We start from the raw sequence: 16,389 nt of genomic DNA on the forward strand, positions 1-16,389 counted from the left end.
GCTGCATGAAGGCGCCATTGCTACCACTGCCATATGAAAATGCCCGGTGCCTATACAGCCACGTTACAGCAAAACCTCGTTAATTAGACTCTTGTTAAATCGAACAATTCGAACTCGTCCTTTGGTCCCGGCAGGTGTAGGCATTATTTAATGTAATGAAACTCTCGTTAATTTAGACGTGTTCGACCGTACATTGATTAATTTGGACAACACTCGAAGCTCGGCAAGCACGGTGTGCCACAAATGTGTGACGCAAAGCAGCAAAAGTGGAATTCACGGAAACGAAGCAGCTGAGTTCGCATCACCATAGTCATCAGCGGAAATGTGCGTGATTGACAGCAATGCCAGAACGCTTCGTGCCTATTTGTGCAGGGATATGCGCGTCCACCATGCATATCACCGCATTGGCCGCGTGCCTTCGTGACTGCGCTGTCGCCATCCATGATTGCGTCAATAGCAGCTGCGGTTGCAGCAGTAGTTTCGCGTTGACTCTGTGTGCACTTCGGCTGCGTGCCTTCATGACTGTGTAATTGCCGTCCATGATCATAATATTCATATGATCATTGAATGTGATTATTGAATATTATGATCATTGGTCATTATGAATATTATTATTCAATATGATCATTGATCATATGAACTATGATCACTATGAGTCAGTGTGCTCATGAGTGAGTGCGCGAACTTATGCTTTGTATATTTGTTTACATGGTGGCAGATGTGAAACACATTATTATAGCTTGCTTTCAGCAATTACACATTTACAAGTACTTAATGCAAATGTTTGCACCTTGTTTCGGTGGTACCTTAAGTTACAACGAGAGTTGTATGTGGTTGACCTTGTGGGCTCCCTGTTCTAATGTTCTTTGCCTTTCAATGCAGGCTTTGTGGCTACCCGCCATTCTATGACGAAAGTGACGCCAACTTGTTTGCTCAGATATTGAAAGGAGAGTTTGAGTTTGATTCACCTTACTGGGATGAAATCTCGGACTCAGGTAAGCAAGCACTTTCTCGTTTTCGAATTCGATTCGAATCGATTCGAAATTCAATTTAAAGGAAAGCAGAATGCTGATTGAACATAGTTGGTCTGATGATGCATTAGACAGAAATAGTAATACGAGATGGCAGAACTGAACAAAAAGATAGATGAGAATACCGGCTAGCAGCTGAAAGATCTGCCGTATTTACTTGCATAATGATTGCACTCGCGTAATGATCGCACCCCTGAACTTTGTCGTCAAAATTCGATTTTTTTTCTTTCCCGCATAATGATCGTACCCTGAACTTGCCGCAGCGATATATCGTGTGCCAAATCTAGTTAATGATGATTGTGCTTACCATCTGTTGGATGCTGTCGAATGCTGCGCGAATGTCTCTTCAAGACATACAAAACTGTCTGCACGCACCGAACAGATTATTAAGCAGATAGTACCCTATTTCATTTCTTCCATTACTTTCCACACCTTCATGAAAAAAAAAAAAAAATTCTACGATCAAACTTGCCTTGGCTTTACTATTTGTAGGCTTTATAATGGTTGTGGTCAACAACGACAACAACAACAACAAAAAGGCGCCTTTCGATTCCTATTGTCTGCACTTGTGGGCACGCAACAACTCGTGAGCGGCAACAATAGTAGCCACGTTTACCTTGATACATTAGAAGTGTACCTTATTCATATGCTAATACTTGTAACACAGCTAAGATATTTGCCCACCCTTAGCGGAAACATGCCGTATTAGGATAGTAGCGAAGACAAATGCCGCAGTTTTCGCAGCATACCTGCCATGTGTTTCTATGTCATTGGCAGCTAAGCTCGCCCATCTCCATTTCTGTCCCCTCAAAGTGGACATGGCTACGTTATTGCCGCAAACTTGCCGGCATTAACGATATTATTCATTGCTGATACGGAACAAACTGTTTCGATGCACGTAACGTACTCTTGAGAAGAAAAAACATTTTGTAGGCTGTAGCAAAGCTTTGAGGTACACGTGAGCGTCAACTTTTGTGCCTTCTGTCACAAGAACAAAAGCAATGCAGCCCATGGTGCTTACCCCAGCCTAATCCATGACAGACACTGCATGAGTTTTGCAATGTTGTCCAACTTGCTGCATCAGCAAGATCCCAGGTCGGTGCAAGCACATGAGCGTTCTGAGTGTTGTGACAGGTCTCTACCATGAAAATTTTCTTATCGGTGAAGGCAGTTGCCAAGTGTTCCCCATTTGTGGCCTGTGCTAACAGCAGCTGGCAGTTTTCACATTTTCTCTTTGTTAGCACCTTTGTCAGTTCATGTCTTCCCAGGAATTTGTAGAGGAACATCTTGAGGTGTTTTGCTCGGCTGTTCTCATTGTTGTAGCCGACACATTCAGCTCCTCCGTGGCTGGTATTGGATTCTCTTCCTCACAATTTCGTTAAGGTCACAAGTGACCACCGAGACGGGACGACCACTGCGAGCTAAGTCCCTAAGTGTGCACATTTGGGAGCACAGTGGACAATCTTCCGGATAACTTTTAGAATTTTGGCAATCTCGTAAGGAGGGTGTCCGGCCTTGTTCAGTCACAAGATTGCAGGGCGACATGATTTAAGGCCAACCATTTTCCAAAAGATAAAGAAACCAGCATGAAACACTGTTGAACTACATAAGAAAGATTAAAGAAGTGTTTGAAGAAATGTTAAAAAATAAGAGGCAAAATTACTGATCAAAGTGCATGATAGGGATTATGGCACACCCTGTGTTATGATAAGGCAGTGAAGTTAATCATATGAAGGTTTTGTTTTCACCTTGTGTTTGCATTCCTCGTAATTATTGCAGCAGTGCAGTAAAGTTCATTTGCTAGTCAGCATTCACGTCTGTCTGTTCCTTCAGGTGAGGGACCCTATTCTTAGTTGATCACTTTCATGAATACTGTCACTTTTGTGTGACATAGCATCTGGCACGATGCCTAGCATTCTGCTGGCTGGCTTAGCCAGTCTGCGTCTACAGATGTTATCCCCAAAAAGTTATCGACCGAGGATATTGCTTCTGTTTTTACATTCTGTGATTTCTGTCTAAGGTAAGGCTTGCTCTTCATCAGTTGCTTCCTTGCTTGCACCAGTTGCAATTTTTTTCATTCCCTTTGTTGCAATGGATTTGTACAATGATGATGTACAACTGGATCTGTACAACTGATGAATCTGTACAACTTGATGTCTGTCCTGCAGCGAAGGACTTCATCAGGCATCTAATCTGCGTGGATGTGGAGCGAAGATACACCTGCAGACAGGCACTTGCCCACCCTTGGTGAGTAACTTTCTCTAAGATGTAGTGATTGAGAAAAATCAGAGCGCCTTCATAGCTAGAAAGAAAAGGCTTTAGGAGAGGCAAATCAGTAAGGGAAGTTGGCATGAGGTCACCGGCACATCCAGAAGGGGAGCCATGCCTCCCTCCCCCCCTTTCGTGCTCAAAGGGGTTAAGACTAGCACATATATTGGATTTTGGGATAGAAGAAAACGATACGAGAAAGGGATAATTGTTTTGTTGCAGGCAACAGTGTTCAAGTAGCGTCATTTCCAATTAAATATGAATACTTCCAGAATAAGGCCTTGAAGTTCAAACTGAATATGTTGTATCTTTTGCTTCCTAAAGAAAAGAGATGAAACATGACGAGAAAAGGGGGTGAACAAAATTATTTGCTTGAATACAAAATTACAGCTTTATATGGAATTTCATTGGACTGAGCCAGACCTATTGTGATCAACCAGTGGCTATGGCATTATGCTGCTTAGCATGAAGATGCAGTACTCGATTGGAGTGGCAACTGGAGGTCCCGATACAGTCTTTGACTATGGGACCTCCTTCTGCATACTAAATACTTGTAATGTGACCCAACTTCTAGTAATAAAGTTCTGATTCTGAAATTCTGATTCTGTATTTTGCAAATACAAAAATGCTTCATTATATACTTCAGGCACTCATTTAAAGAACACCAAGTGGTTGCATTCGAGTGAGGACGTTAAATATTAGTGACTCTAAGGCAAAATTTTAGTTTAGGGCCTGGAAATTCTCACAAAAATTGCAGAAAATCAGAAGCTAAAAAAATATTTTGAAGCATAGCGTTTCCAAATTGGAACTCTGTACCAGAAAAATATATTGCGGTTCTCTAAACTCCATCTGTTTTGAACATCTAAAGTGGACAGACTTGACTTGTGAATTTAGACCTTGAGTGAAATTGTTACAATGTTTACGAGCGTTTTGCAAAAGTACGAGCAAATTAGTGGTGTATTTCAGAATGGTGTATAATACATTAATTTTGTCCACTTTGGATGCATTATTAGGTGTTGCTCACAGAAATGTAGTACTGTATTTCATTGCTGAGAGACAGAGTTGTAAACTTGGTATGTACTTTCGTTTTTTGAAAATTTTGCAATTTTCACCGAATCTCGCAAAAAAATAAATATTTAATGGCCTTAAGAAAAACTCGGCTTCCTACTGCCCCTAGATCATATCTTTTTCTTTTAATTGAAGCAAACCTATTCAAACTTGGTGCAGTGATTGCTGAGAAAAATTATTTCTCTGTTCCCATGTATTTATATAGCTAATGCGTCCTCTTAAAGGGGCCCTGAAACACTTTTTGAACATAATAAGAAAACATAGCCCATCTGTAAACGAGGCTTCTGGGAACATATGAGCCAAATATTCTTGCACTGCGTGCAGCAGGGCATTTACAAACTCGTGTCCAAAGCTGTGAAAAGTCGCTTGTCCTCCTTTGCAATGTCGTCATGCAGCGTCATCACATGTGTCCTAGCCCACCAGCTGTTATTAACTCTGATTTTGTGACTGCGAGAACATTCTCAGTATCATACTGTTTGTTAATGTTGAGTTAAATAAATGAAAAATGGATACGTCTGCGATGTGAAAAAGACGTACAAATCATTTTATCTTTGTGCGCCAAGTCAACGCACGAGAGATGCACGTAGCCATGTCTGCTGCGTGTGGCCTCGAAGATAGCAGCGACTTGCTGCGTAGCATAGATACCGCAGCTGCCACGAGGTGTCACACGGAGCTCTCTCATCAACGAAGTGCAAATTTTTTTGGGCTGGGCTTTCTGAGCAAGACCACCACGCTAGTGGAGACGAAAGGAGAGAGAATGCCATTCATTGGTGCGATAAACTACGCCTATGTGTATGCTTGAAGGAGTCTAAAAACTTTTGCGGCAGGCGATTCGTGAAGCAATGCCCTTTTACAGTGAGGCCATTATATGATTAGTTTAAGGAGTGTTCAGGGTGCCTTTAAGAGCATGGTTTGTATGGTGGATGATTGCATAGTTGCAGTTAGCGTAAATACACCGTGTACTGTTCTTGTTTAAACATACAGTAAAGTTCCGTTGACTCGAAGTGGTAGAAGCTGGGGAAAGTATTGAGATAGGCGGAAAATAAGTTAAATTCGCAAATGTGTAGAACCTTCTGAAATAAGTGCCAGTAGCCGCTATACACCAGAAGCAATATTTTTCAATAGATCGCCATTGCAAGATATTGTGCGACTGGGCACCCCACGTACGTCTACGGGCAACAGTGATCCTTGCAACAGAGCCAAGCAAGTGCTCTGGCAAATGGGCATCAAAGTGTCCAAAGCCTAGTCATGCAGTTTACCGTGATAGTCGCTCGGTCAGATCATAGTGACGCTCGACCCGCATCGGAGTGTTTCAGCTGATCGTTTACGGTCCACTCCAGTCAGACTGGCATATGCTAGCCATTTATGCACAACTGTTTTAGTTGTGAATAACTTTAGGGAACTTTAGTGTGCTTGTGCACGACGCTTGTGCACGACACTCGTGCCAACAGCGCAAGGTTACTTCCCTTGCAGTGCTTACGAAGCCGATTGGATGGAGGGTGAGAGCGCGTCAGCTTGGCTTTTTGGTCGTTTTGCAGCATAGCTAATAGCGCACTGCTAATGTCTCAGCCACATGCACTTATCAAATGTGAAATCTACGCTGGTCTCTGCAGTGTCTCAGTGCGTGAGATATGAGCGGAGTGCAACGTGCGCCGCTCACCTGAAACTCTATTATTGGTGAGATCGCAGCGAGCCATGAACAGGGGGTGGTAAGAATGGCGCTGAATCAAACGGAATTCACTACAAATTCACAGTCCTGTCACTTCTTGGCAGCATCGCAGTGGCGCACAAAGTATCGATACTTTAGGGTAGCGGCCATTTCCCAACCTTCTCCCAGTTGAGATTTTGAGATATCTGAAGTGCGGTTCAAAAAGGCATTTCGATACGAGAGGTCGAACGTACGTGGAGTTGACCCCAAGCTGTCAGAAAAGCTTAAAAAGTTGACTTATATTTTGACATGTCTGAGTTCGCGCAAATGAGGGGTTACTGTACGTGAACAGTGGTGGCAGAAGTTGTTAATTGGCACACTTTGTGACATTACCTAGGATATCTGGCAACACGGCCAGTGACAAGAACATCCATGGCTCCGTCAGTGAGCAGCTGAAGAAGAACTTCGCCAAGACCAAATGGAGGGTGAGGGCAAATTTTGTAGAATTTCTGCATTTCAATTTGTTTTGTGAAATTTGTGAATCCATGACTCTGTTGCACACATAATTATAGACTACATTGTTTTTCAACTTTGTATTGCTTAAAATTAGGCTCGTGTGAGTGTCAGTTTCTTGGTTTCATGTGAATAGTAATTAGTGCCGAATGATTTCGAAGTGAGTGGTTTAAGTAGCTGTGGGATTTGCGTAGGACATTTACATAAGAGCCAGATGTTGACAAATCTAAGAAAAGCGTTTTTTTTTTATGCTTGCGAAAATGGAAACAGGTTCAACTCTCGAGTTGGCTTATGTTTGAAGTGATATTGTTCAGATATTTTCCTGTGAAAATGCAAGTTCAGCATTTCTTACGACTCCAGCTGCACGGAAAATTTGTTTACAGGCAAAATTAAACAGACTGCTGTACTGCAGTCTACTCAAAATGTTGTGGTTGAGGCCACGGGCACGTTTTGGATTCGCCCCTCGTGTATCGTCCCGGTGCTGTGAAATGGGACCTTGTCCGCGCGACGCCGGCAGTTTTTACGCTGTGTTGTGCAAATTCCGCTTGATTATTTTTGTCTACACGCGAGTGTAACGTGTTCCGTTCTGCAAACGTACAAACGAAAATATGTTTAAAAATTTAGCAGTAAAATTGAGGTGCGGGTTATGTGTGAATTTTGACTTCAGGTACATATAACGTCATGGCTGTGCGAATTTCGCTTTGAGGTGTGGTTTCACGGCAACGTGACTCGTCCTGCTGTGAAACCACTTTCAGGAAAAAAATTCTCTACCTTCAGCATTGCTGGAGAAGTGGGGAACAGAGTAGCTGGCCAAAGATATGACATCTTCGATTCATGCGTCCGCAAATATAGATAGTATTCGCAAAGATTTGGGCGTTTTATATTGTTACTTATGCGGTTTATACACATGGATTTTCTGTTAGTTTTTTTTTTCATTCTGGGTTGTTGTAATTGTGAATGTGGCTTATGGTATGTGTAAAAATACAAAGATTCGTTTGTTTTGATTATGTCCAAAACTTTCAAATACTGAGATTCAGAGCCAAAGTGAATCATTCACACACGTCTACCCAAATTTAGGGGCCTAATGTCGGGCACTGCTTTCTGAGTCGGCTGCCGAGACAAATTGGCAAAAACGATGATATGGTTGGGGAGATCAGTGTGTGTATATCAGAGATATTGAATAGCTTGTGAAGCATTTTACTATTGTAAGGGCTATGCACTGTTCATGTAGGTTCAGTATCGTTTACTGTTAAAAGGCACATCTAATTAGAGTACAATTTCTATTACTGCTCGGATTAAATAAGAAAGTGTCTGCAAGGATCGTTTATCATGTCATATCTACCTAGTAGATCTTATGAGCTGCCAGTATTCGTGTATTGAAATGCCTTCTCGAAGCCATGTGACAAAGTGTGAAATTTGTATCTTCTTCAAGTGTTGTGCGTACTGTACGTGCCCATAGTTATTTTTGTTCGCCTTGGCCGAGCACATTGGTATACTGCTTCTGATGAAGTGTTCGGTTGCTTGGTCAGCCTCCATCTCACTAATCCAAATATTAGAATTTTCTCGCATTGAACTATGACGAATGGCATTTAAAAAATTTTTAAATACAGTAAAACCTCGTTATACCGTACCCACTTAAACGGTAGTTTCGTATTAAAGTAGTAAAGTCAAATGCCCAACTCAGCAGCTATTGAACATAATGTGTTTTGTATCCACATAAACCGTACCAGCTTATTGCATAACTAACGATTAATGTGTAGTGTTCTTCACTCTTCGTCGCGCAAACACGGTAGTGCATCGTCTCCATCGCATCATACAGAACAACAAGCCTCAGAGATTGGAACCATGGATCAGAACAACGGCCTCCAAGCGCCCTTTGTGTTTTTGCGTGTGAAGCTGCATTGACATCAACATCATTTCGGCACCGTACCAGAGAGCGTTGTGGCGTCATGCGAACAAGGACTCCCTTCGCTCGCGTCATGTCAAAGCTCAGATAAAAAAGGTTGCTCAGCATAGCAGAAAAATTAGGCATTGTTTGTGCTATCGAAAGTGACACGAAGAAGTCGGTGCTGGCATGCGACAGGGATTTATTTATTTATTTATTAATTTATCACAGTACCCACAGCGCCAGTTTGGCATTACAGTGGGGGGGGGGGGAGAAGTACATATATCATTGACAAACAGCAGTTGATATAGAATACATGAAAAAAAAAAAGATACAGATCAGGGCAAATCGCCGTCACAACAAAAAGAAGAAACAAAGAAGCAGAGCATAACCGTACATGTGCGAAGTGAAACAAAGCGGTTCTGTTGACGCAAGTACTAAGTACAGAAAAAAAAAATGCAAGTCATACGGCTGAGGCAAAGGCATCATTTGAAGATAGCGATACAACATCGCTGGGCAACCTGTTCCACTCACTGACCGTCTTAGGAAAAAATGACATCTTAAAAAGCTCCGTTCTGCATCTATACTCTTTATACTTAAGTGGGTGATCGCGCCTGCCAGAAGTGTACTCCGGTGGCCTTATGTAGCTATCACGATTGAGGCCGGTTTTAGAATGATATATATTGTGCAAAAATTTTAATCTGAATGTTTTTCTACGATTTTGAAGTGTATTCCAGCCTAATGTTTCCTTTGTTTGGGATGCGCTAAAATACCGAGTATAATTTTGTACCACGAAACGGGCTGCTAAGCTTTGTACTCTTTCTAGTTTCTTTATGTCTGTCTTGGGTCCCAGATAGTACAAGCATATTCCAGTATTGGTCTTATGTTAGTCTTGTAAAGCAGGTTCCTTGTTTCTAAGGGAAAGCACTTCGCATTTCTACGTAGCATAGCAAGAACTCTATATGCCTTAGCAATTATATAGTTAACATGACGGTGCCAGCATAGTTGAGGGGTCAAGTACACCCCAAGGTATTTATATTCACACACGGATGTAAGATTTGTCCCGTTAATGCTATATACATTTGGTGACCTTTGTCTCGTAAAGCACATCTGCACAGTTTTATCAAGATTTATACTCATGCCCCATTTATCACACCACTCTGCAACCTTGTCTAAATCCTTCTGTAGTTCATTATAATCATCGGGACCTTTCATAACGCGATACAGAATGCAGTCGTCCGCAAACAATCGGATGAAATATGAAATGCCAACGGTAATGTCATTCATGTATAACAAAAACAATAGCGGACCCAAAACTGAACTTTGTGGCACCCCCGAAGACACATCAACACCATGCGACAGCCTACCTCCAACGACTACGCGTTGTGTCCTACAATTGAAGTATTCTTTTATCCATTCAACAACCGTTTTATTTATGTTGTACCACGATAATTTTTCAAGCAGTAAAGAATGGGGCACTAGGTCAAAAGCCTTCCTGAAATCTAAAAAGATGCTATTTACGCAGCCCCCTTTGTCAAGAGTGGATGCTAGGTCGTGCGTTAATTCTGTAAGCTGAGTAATACAAGAAAAACCACTTCGAAATGCGTGTTGCTGAGAGACCAACAAGGAAAACGAATTTAAGTGAGTCATGATATTGCTAAAAAGTACATGCTCAAGGATCTTGCAAGGTACGCTAGTCAAGGACACCGGTCGATAATTAAACACAGATTTTCGAGGTCCTGACTTCGGAATAGGAACAACATTGGCAATTTTCCAGTCTATAGGCAACATTCCGCATGTCAAGGATTTGGCAAAGAGCACATAAAGGTATTTAGACAACAGGCCTGCACAAGCGGAAAGCAGATAGTTCGGCAAGCCATCGGGACCGCTGGCACTAGTGGTACTTAAACGTTCAAGTTGTAGTTGAATACCCGTCCTGTCGAATACGATGTCATTCATTGGTTCCCCTCCGATAAGCCCGTAGTGAAATATTGAATCAGTGTTAGTTGCGCTCGCAGAAAAAACAGAACCGAAGAACGAGCTAAAACATTCTGCCTTATCTAGACTATCATGCACAAGAGACCCATTGTGTTCGAGCGCAGGAATTGACACTTCGTCTTTTCTATTCTTCTTCATAAACTGCCAGAATTCTCTAGGGTTACTTTTTAACTTAGAATGAAAAGAAGCATAAAAAATACCTTTCGCGTGTGATATTGCGGAATTAGCCTCATTTGTGGCTTGTTGCAATAGTTGCTTTTTCTGAGGTGTCGGCTTCTTCCTGTACGCCTTGTATACTTGATTTTTCTTCCCCAGTGCTCTACGAACTTCCCTCGTGAACCACGGCTTACTTCTAGCCCGCCTTGCCGTCATTACCCATGCCGGGACGAATTGGTCACGCAACTCGAAAATCTTTTTAAGTAAACACCATAATTCGTCTACGTTAAGCGACTCTGACAACGTTTCAAATACATCGTAATACGAGTCAAGTGCCAACGAGATTTCATCGACTTGTGCCTTTCGATAGCTGTATATCCGTCTACCTGCGCTATTAGCGACTTTAATGTACTCCAATTTCAGCTTGCACAAAACAGCGTTATGGTCACTTATGCCTGGCAAGATCAGCACAGGTTCCGTATCCAAAGGCAAATTAGTAAAAAGTAAGTCTAACACATTGCTTCCACGAGTAGGTTGGCACACCAACTGCGATAGCGCAAATGAGTTGTATAACTTCATCAATTCTTTTGCTGACGCACTAGACGCATTAGGTATTGTCGCATTTTGCAACCAATCAATTTCGGGCAAATTAATATCACCACCGATCACTAAGGAGTCATAATTTCTCACTTCTACATCTTCCACTAGCTTAGTTAAAACCTGTACCTTACTGCCAGGAGGCCTGTAAAAGGAACACACCGCCAGTGATTTTCCATTTTTCAAACGAAGTTGCACCCAGACAGCCTCAGTAGAATCATCTGACTTGCGTAACATCTGCGACTTTATATTTTGATCAACAAGAATGAACACACCACCTCCGTGTCAGTCTCTATCTTTTCTATAGCTAACGTAGTTGCTGGGAAAGACATCACAATCCCTATCGTTACCATCTAACCACGATTCAGTGCCCAAAATTACAGATGGTTTACTCATGTCAACCAAGTTAAAAAATTCATCTGTTTTGTTTCGGAGGCTTCTGCAGTTAATGATAAGGAACGATAACAACGTGCCTTTCTCTCGGCTTTGTCAAACTCGCACAACCTTCCCCATGGATTCGTCATAAACATACTTCATTTTATGCAAGTAGAGTACGTCACGCTTTACGTACCCTTTATCTGCCTCGGACTGATGTTCCTTCGCATATTCTAGAAGCATTCTTCTTTTCTTTCGCAATGGCTCAGAAAAATCTTCCGAAATAGAAATTCTTGTACCTTTCAATTTCTTAGCCGCCAGCAGAACTTTCTGTTTGTCCTTATCTGAACAAAATTTGACAATTATAGGGCGTTGCTTGTCAGCGTTAAATTTGCCAAGTCGGTGTGCCCTTTCTATTTCCACCTCGCCGACTTGTAATACTGAAGTGCACAGATTGACAACACGCTCTTCAGATTTTCTATATGGTTCCCGCGCGTCATCTCCGTCAAGGCCAAAAAAAATTAAGTTACACCTCCGACTACGGTATTCAAGATCGTCCACCTTGTGTACCAACGATGCTAAGTTAGCCTGGAAGGAATCACAGCTCGACTTAAACTCTGCAACGCTACTGCGTAATTCTTCGAACCTGTCAATAGTTGCTTCAATCTTAGTCATATGCGCATTCATATTAGCCATAGCAGCCTAATTGTCTGCTTGGTACTTTTCAATAGCGGTTAGCTTCTGCTTGATTTCATTTTGGCCATCCAAGAGTTGCTGCAGTAATGTGTCACCGGGCCCAGGGTTTAGTTCAACATCGCCGCATAACAGCAGCAGCAGGAAGTAAAATGCAGCGCGACGAAGTAGCAAAAAGTGAGTCTTCCTTCTACGAGAAGGTCGCCTGGCCCCTGATCGCGAACATACACTCGCGAAAAGCACAGGGGGTGAAACCGGCAAGGCAAAAACGCACGGCGCACATATATCATCTGAACCAACCTGCATGAAGAGCAGCAAAGACGTGAATGGCACAGCCATAGTAATGCCGGTTTCACGCCCCCAATCCAGACTGAAGCTCGCCGCCTTTTGTACATGGAAGTGATGCTTGCTAACAGCCCATGGTAGCTCGACCCGAGTTGCGCAACGTCCAAAAGCAGCGGCACTGCAGTATTCCTCGGTGATGTTGAAGTCGGTGTTTTCTAAAACAGTGTCAGCTGTGCATGACGGGTTGGTAACTTGCGACGACGGCCCTTGAACGACTACTGTTGACTACGGTGTATGGCATTTGGGATGCGAAGCAGTTCCTCAGCAGCACTGCTGTGACTGCGAAGAGAGGTTGGCTACGAGGTTCGACTTTTCGCCATCGTTGCCTCTGTTATTGCCGAAGTGTCGCCTAGCGACAGTGATGAGGATGCCACAGAAAGCGACAGCACGGGTGATTCAGGCCCGACAGTGGCAGAAGCTGCGCGTTACGTCAGCCTCATGAATGCAATCGTCGGGACGAGAACAGCACACCGCATTGAAAAAGGTGCCCCGCAACATCTGCAGCGCTACCGCGCTCATGCACAGAGAATATGCAACGTTAAAGAGGAATCTACCACGCGAGTGCTTGCCGAGAAGAGGGGGCTGGCTGAAAAGCTGGCTCGCAGCTTCAGTAAGTTTGAGGCCGCGGCCGTCGCTGATAGGCCGCCGTGGCATCAAATGAAAATACACTTTTTCAGCGCAAAGTGAATAAATACTGCATGTTTGTTTCCCCTTTCATCGCACTCTCTCTGAGTTCCGTTTTTGACAGGTAAGCGGGCGACCTCATACCATTTCGGTTAAGCAGTACTACCGTTTAGTACATACTTTTCCCGAGCTCCGGCCAACTACAGTTTAACGAGGTTTCACTGTGTTCCAAATTGATATTTAAAGGCTCAGTGACACAAACTGTCTTCTGCACCCAGTTGTGTACTCTCTACACCACAAAGACCATGTCTAGCAGTAAGAATGTTGGAGTGATTCCTGCAGCTGCAGCCACACATAACAAATTTCAACGCCCAGCTAACGGAGCGTTTAAACAAAACAAAGCACCCTAAGCTGTAAAATTACTTTCTGAGGCAAGCTTCACTTGCAACTCTAGGCCTGAATTCAAAATAAAACTGTCCACATGCTTTGCCTCTGAGCACAGAAATGTTGATGAAGAGTGCGCCTTATGACACATCAGCTGAGCGTCATGATGTACTGCATTGCCTCCCATGTGCACTCTTATTGAAAGCCATTGGCTTGCTCTTCTCTTGCTTACACTTGCTTTATTTGACAGGGTGTCTACCAACCGGGAAAACCGGGAATTCTCAGGGATTTTGAGTAGTCTGGAAAAACTCAGGGAAAACTCAGGGAATTTGTGCTTCTATCAGGGAAAATTAGCTGTAATTTTTTTAGAGGGTCAAAAGTCGCGGTAATGCTGGCTCGAGAAACAGACAGGACTCGTAACGAATCGTCGTCGGCTGGAGGAGTTGCCAGTGTACAGTCAACGACCGACTTTCCGGATTCCCGATAACTCGGACGGCTTCGCGGCACCACCACGTACCGCAAAGAGTCAATGTATCATAACGTCTGAAAATTCAGACGCAAGAACTCTTCGCCGTCCGATTTTCTAAACGTTTTGCGTGATCGCAGGTCCGAGACGGCATTAATGAAAACCACCACCGCTGCTATTTTGATTACCTCGCCGCCTTGAACCGGTGCTCTCGCACGCAGATGCGCTGGCAGCCGTGGCCACCACTGCGGCAACGGTAGGCCTAGCTGCTTCGACGTTCGCTGTTAAGCTTCTTGTCGTTCGGTGCCGTGTTTCTTCATTTCTCCGCTGACAGCAATAATTTTGTCTTCGAAGCTCGGAAAGCACGGCGCATTGCATAATGCTCTTTCCCTAAAGTCTGCTTCGCCTCATTACAGTGGTGTCACGCGGTGAAGCGTACAAGCGTAGGAAGGGGCAATTGTCGCGGGACACTGTATGTATTTCTTAATTTTACACGTGTGCACTCGCCCTCACCTGTCACAGTAGGAGCACCGATATACCTAATAAGTGCACTGACAGGCACTCAGAGCATTTTCAGACGTACATGTGTCGATTTTAGCCCTTAAGGGCAGTAAAAGACAGGAATTTATTTTTTCGGACTGCCTGATTTTTCGGAAGTTTTCGCGGCCCCTAGGGGGTCTGAAAAATTGGACGTTGACTGTAAATTGACCAAGAGTATTCTTCAAATGGTCCGTGGGGCGAACACGCGGCGAAAGGAGGACGAGAACAGAAAGGATCGACGCACTGAGGAATGAACGACCACTTCTTTGAAGGAGCCTGCGCTCAAAAAACAAATTGTTGGCTGATGCTGAGATGCAGGTGTCCCTCATCCAAACCAATATAAACTCTTTAAAGCAGTGAAACACAACACTGAGGCGTCTTGTGCGAGCTGAGAGTATGTCAGGACAGTTGCATGACACTGAGCATGCTATCAGTTCATAGAAATAGCTCATATTCGAAAATGTTTCCTTCTGTATGCATCTCCTTTTTATTTGTGCTAGAGAATGTCCAACTCGATTTGAAAATTTTTTCGAAGACATTTTATTTGCTGTGCATTTTAATAACCCCTCCCTTATATTTTTTTGAATAACATAAACACTACTCCTTAGTATTCAAATTGGATTAAGTCGGGTTTTTTTCCAAATTTTTTTCATATGCTTACTAGAGAGCGACAGCATAGGGCGATATGGTTTCAGCGCGTCTTGACATAAAACATAGTTCTGCATCACTCAGGGAATTTTGCAAAGGCACTCAGGGAAAACCTGGAAAACTCAGGGAATTTGGAAATGTCAACTTGGTAGACACCCTGATTTGAGGTTTTACAGCTGTTAAGCTAAGTTAAGCTGTTAAGGACTAGTTCGCCCAGGATCGTGTCCGTGATTAGACGCGAAATCCCAAAGATGGTGCAATGCTGGGCCGACCCGCGGTGGAGGTGAAGCAGGCGTTAAGCACTCCCCATACATGGGCCAATCGCAAAGATAGTGCAGTGCCTAGCTAACCCGCGGCGGAGGTGAAGTAGGTGTTAAGCACTCCCCATATGTGTGCCAATCCTGAAGATACTTCAATGCCGGGCTGACCCGCGGCGAAGGTGCAGTTCGCCATTAAGGGGCCCACATACACCGCTTCACTGGTCATCCTTCTTCACAGAGTGGAAGGGCACTGAGTTTTTTTTGTGTACCTTTAGTGTTTATGGCACCTCACAGCTAGTTTCAAGGCTCTATCAAGGAAGTTCAAGCCAATAAGTAGCATACAGGTTGTATTAAAGAAAATGCTGGTGCCTTCGAATACAGTTGTTCTCAAGTATATATTCAGTATGTTATAGTATATGCTTAAGCATATATCATAATTGTGAAATGACAAAGGGTAATTAACAAACATGGTAATTACATATTTGCTTACTCATATTCAAAAATTGTGTCCGTCAGTGTGCAAAAACTATCTGTGAAAGCAGTAATGTCATATGTAGCACGCTGTCTTTATTAAAATTACTGATAGTTTTACTTTGAAAGTGTTGTATAGTAAACACGCAAACCTTTATATTGGCCAAGCATTTAAGAACTGCGATTGGTTACAGTGCAAATGTCCACTTACAGTGAGCCAAGATTATTATTTTGTTTTTAGGAAATCTCACTTTAGATTGTGTCTCTCTTTTTCGAGATGAAAAAGCTCCAGGTTACCTCTTCTCCATCCATATAAATTGCAAATGTCTGGACTTGCATATCTTAGTCAACAGAAAGCACCCAAATATTAACACAGCTTAAAGCATTATAATGTAACCTAAATATAACTAAACTGATCA

The 16,389-nt window shown here is 43.1% G+C and overlaps 1 protein-coding gene across 6 annotated transcripts in view; it reads left to right on the forward strand.

Moving 5' to 3' along the window:
- The window catches only part of CaMKI (Calcium/calmodulin-dependent protein kinase I), an 88,295-nt gene that overhangs the window by 58,155 nt on the left and 13,751 nt on the right, over positions 1 to 16,389 (forward strand). For all 6 annotated transcript variants that reach the window (XR_010562597.1, XM_065424484.1, XM_065424482.1 and 3 more), the window contains exons 7-9: positions 883 to 995; positions 3,200 to 3,278; positions 6,413 to 6,500. Coding sequence is in view for 5 of the 6 variants with exons in the window: in XM_065424484.1 (XP_065280556.1) it covers positions 883 to 995; positions 3,200 to 3,278; positions 6,413 to 6,500 (280 nt within the window). In the remaining variant the exon portion in view is untranslated. The remainder of the gene's footprint in view (positions 1 to 882; positions 996 to 3,199; positions 3,279 to 6,412; positions 6,501 to 16,389) is intronic.

The sequence above is a fragment of the Dermacentor albipictus genome, chromosome 6, assembly GCF_038994185.2.
Source record: "Dermacentor albipictus isolate Rhodes 1998 colony chromosome 6, USDA_Dalb.pri_finalv2, whole genome shotgun sequence".
Taxonomy (NCBI): domain Eukaryota; kingdom Metazoa; phylum Arthropoda; class Arachnida; order Ixodida; family Ixodidae; genus Dermacentor; species Dermacentor albipictus.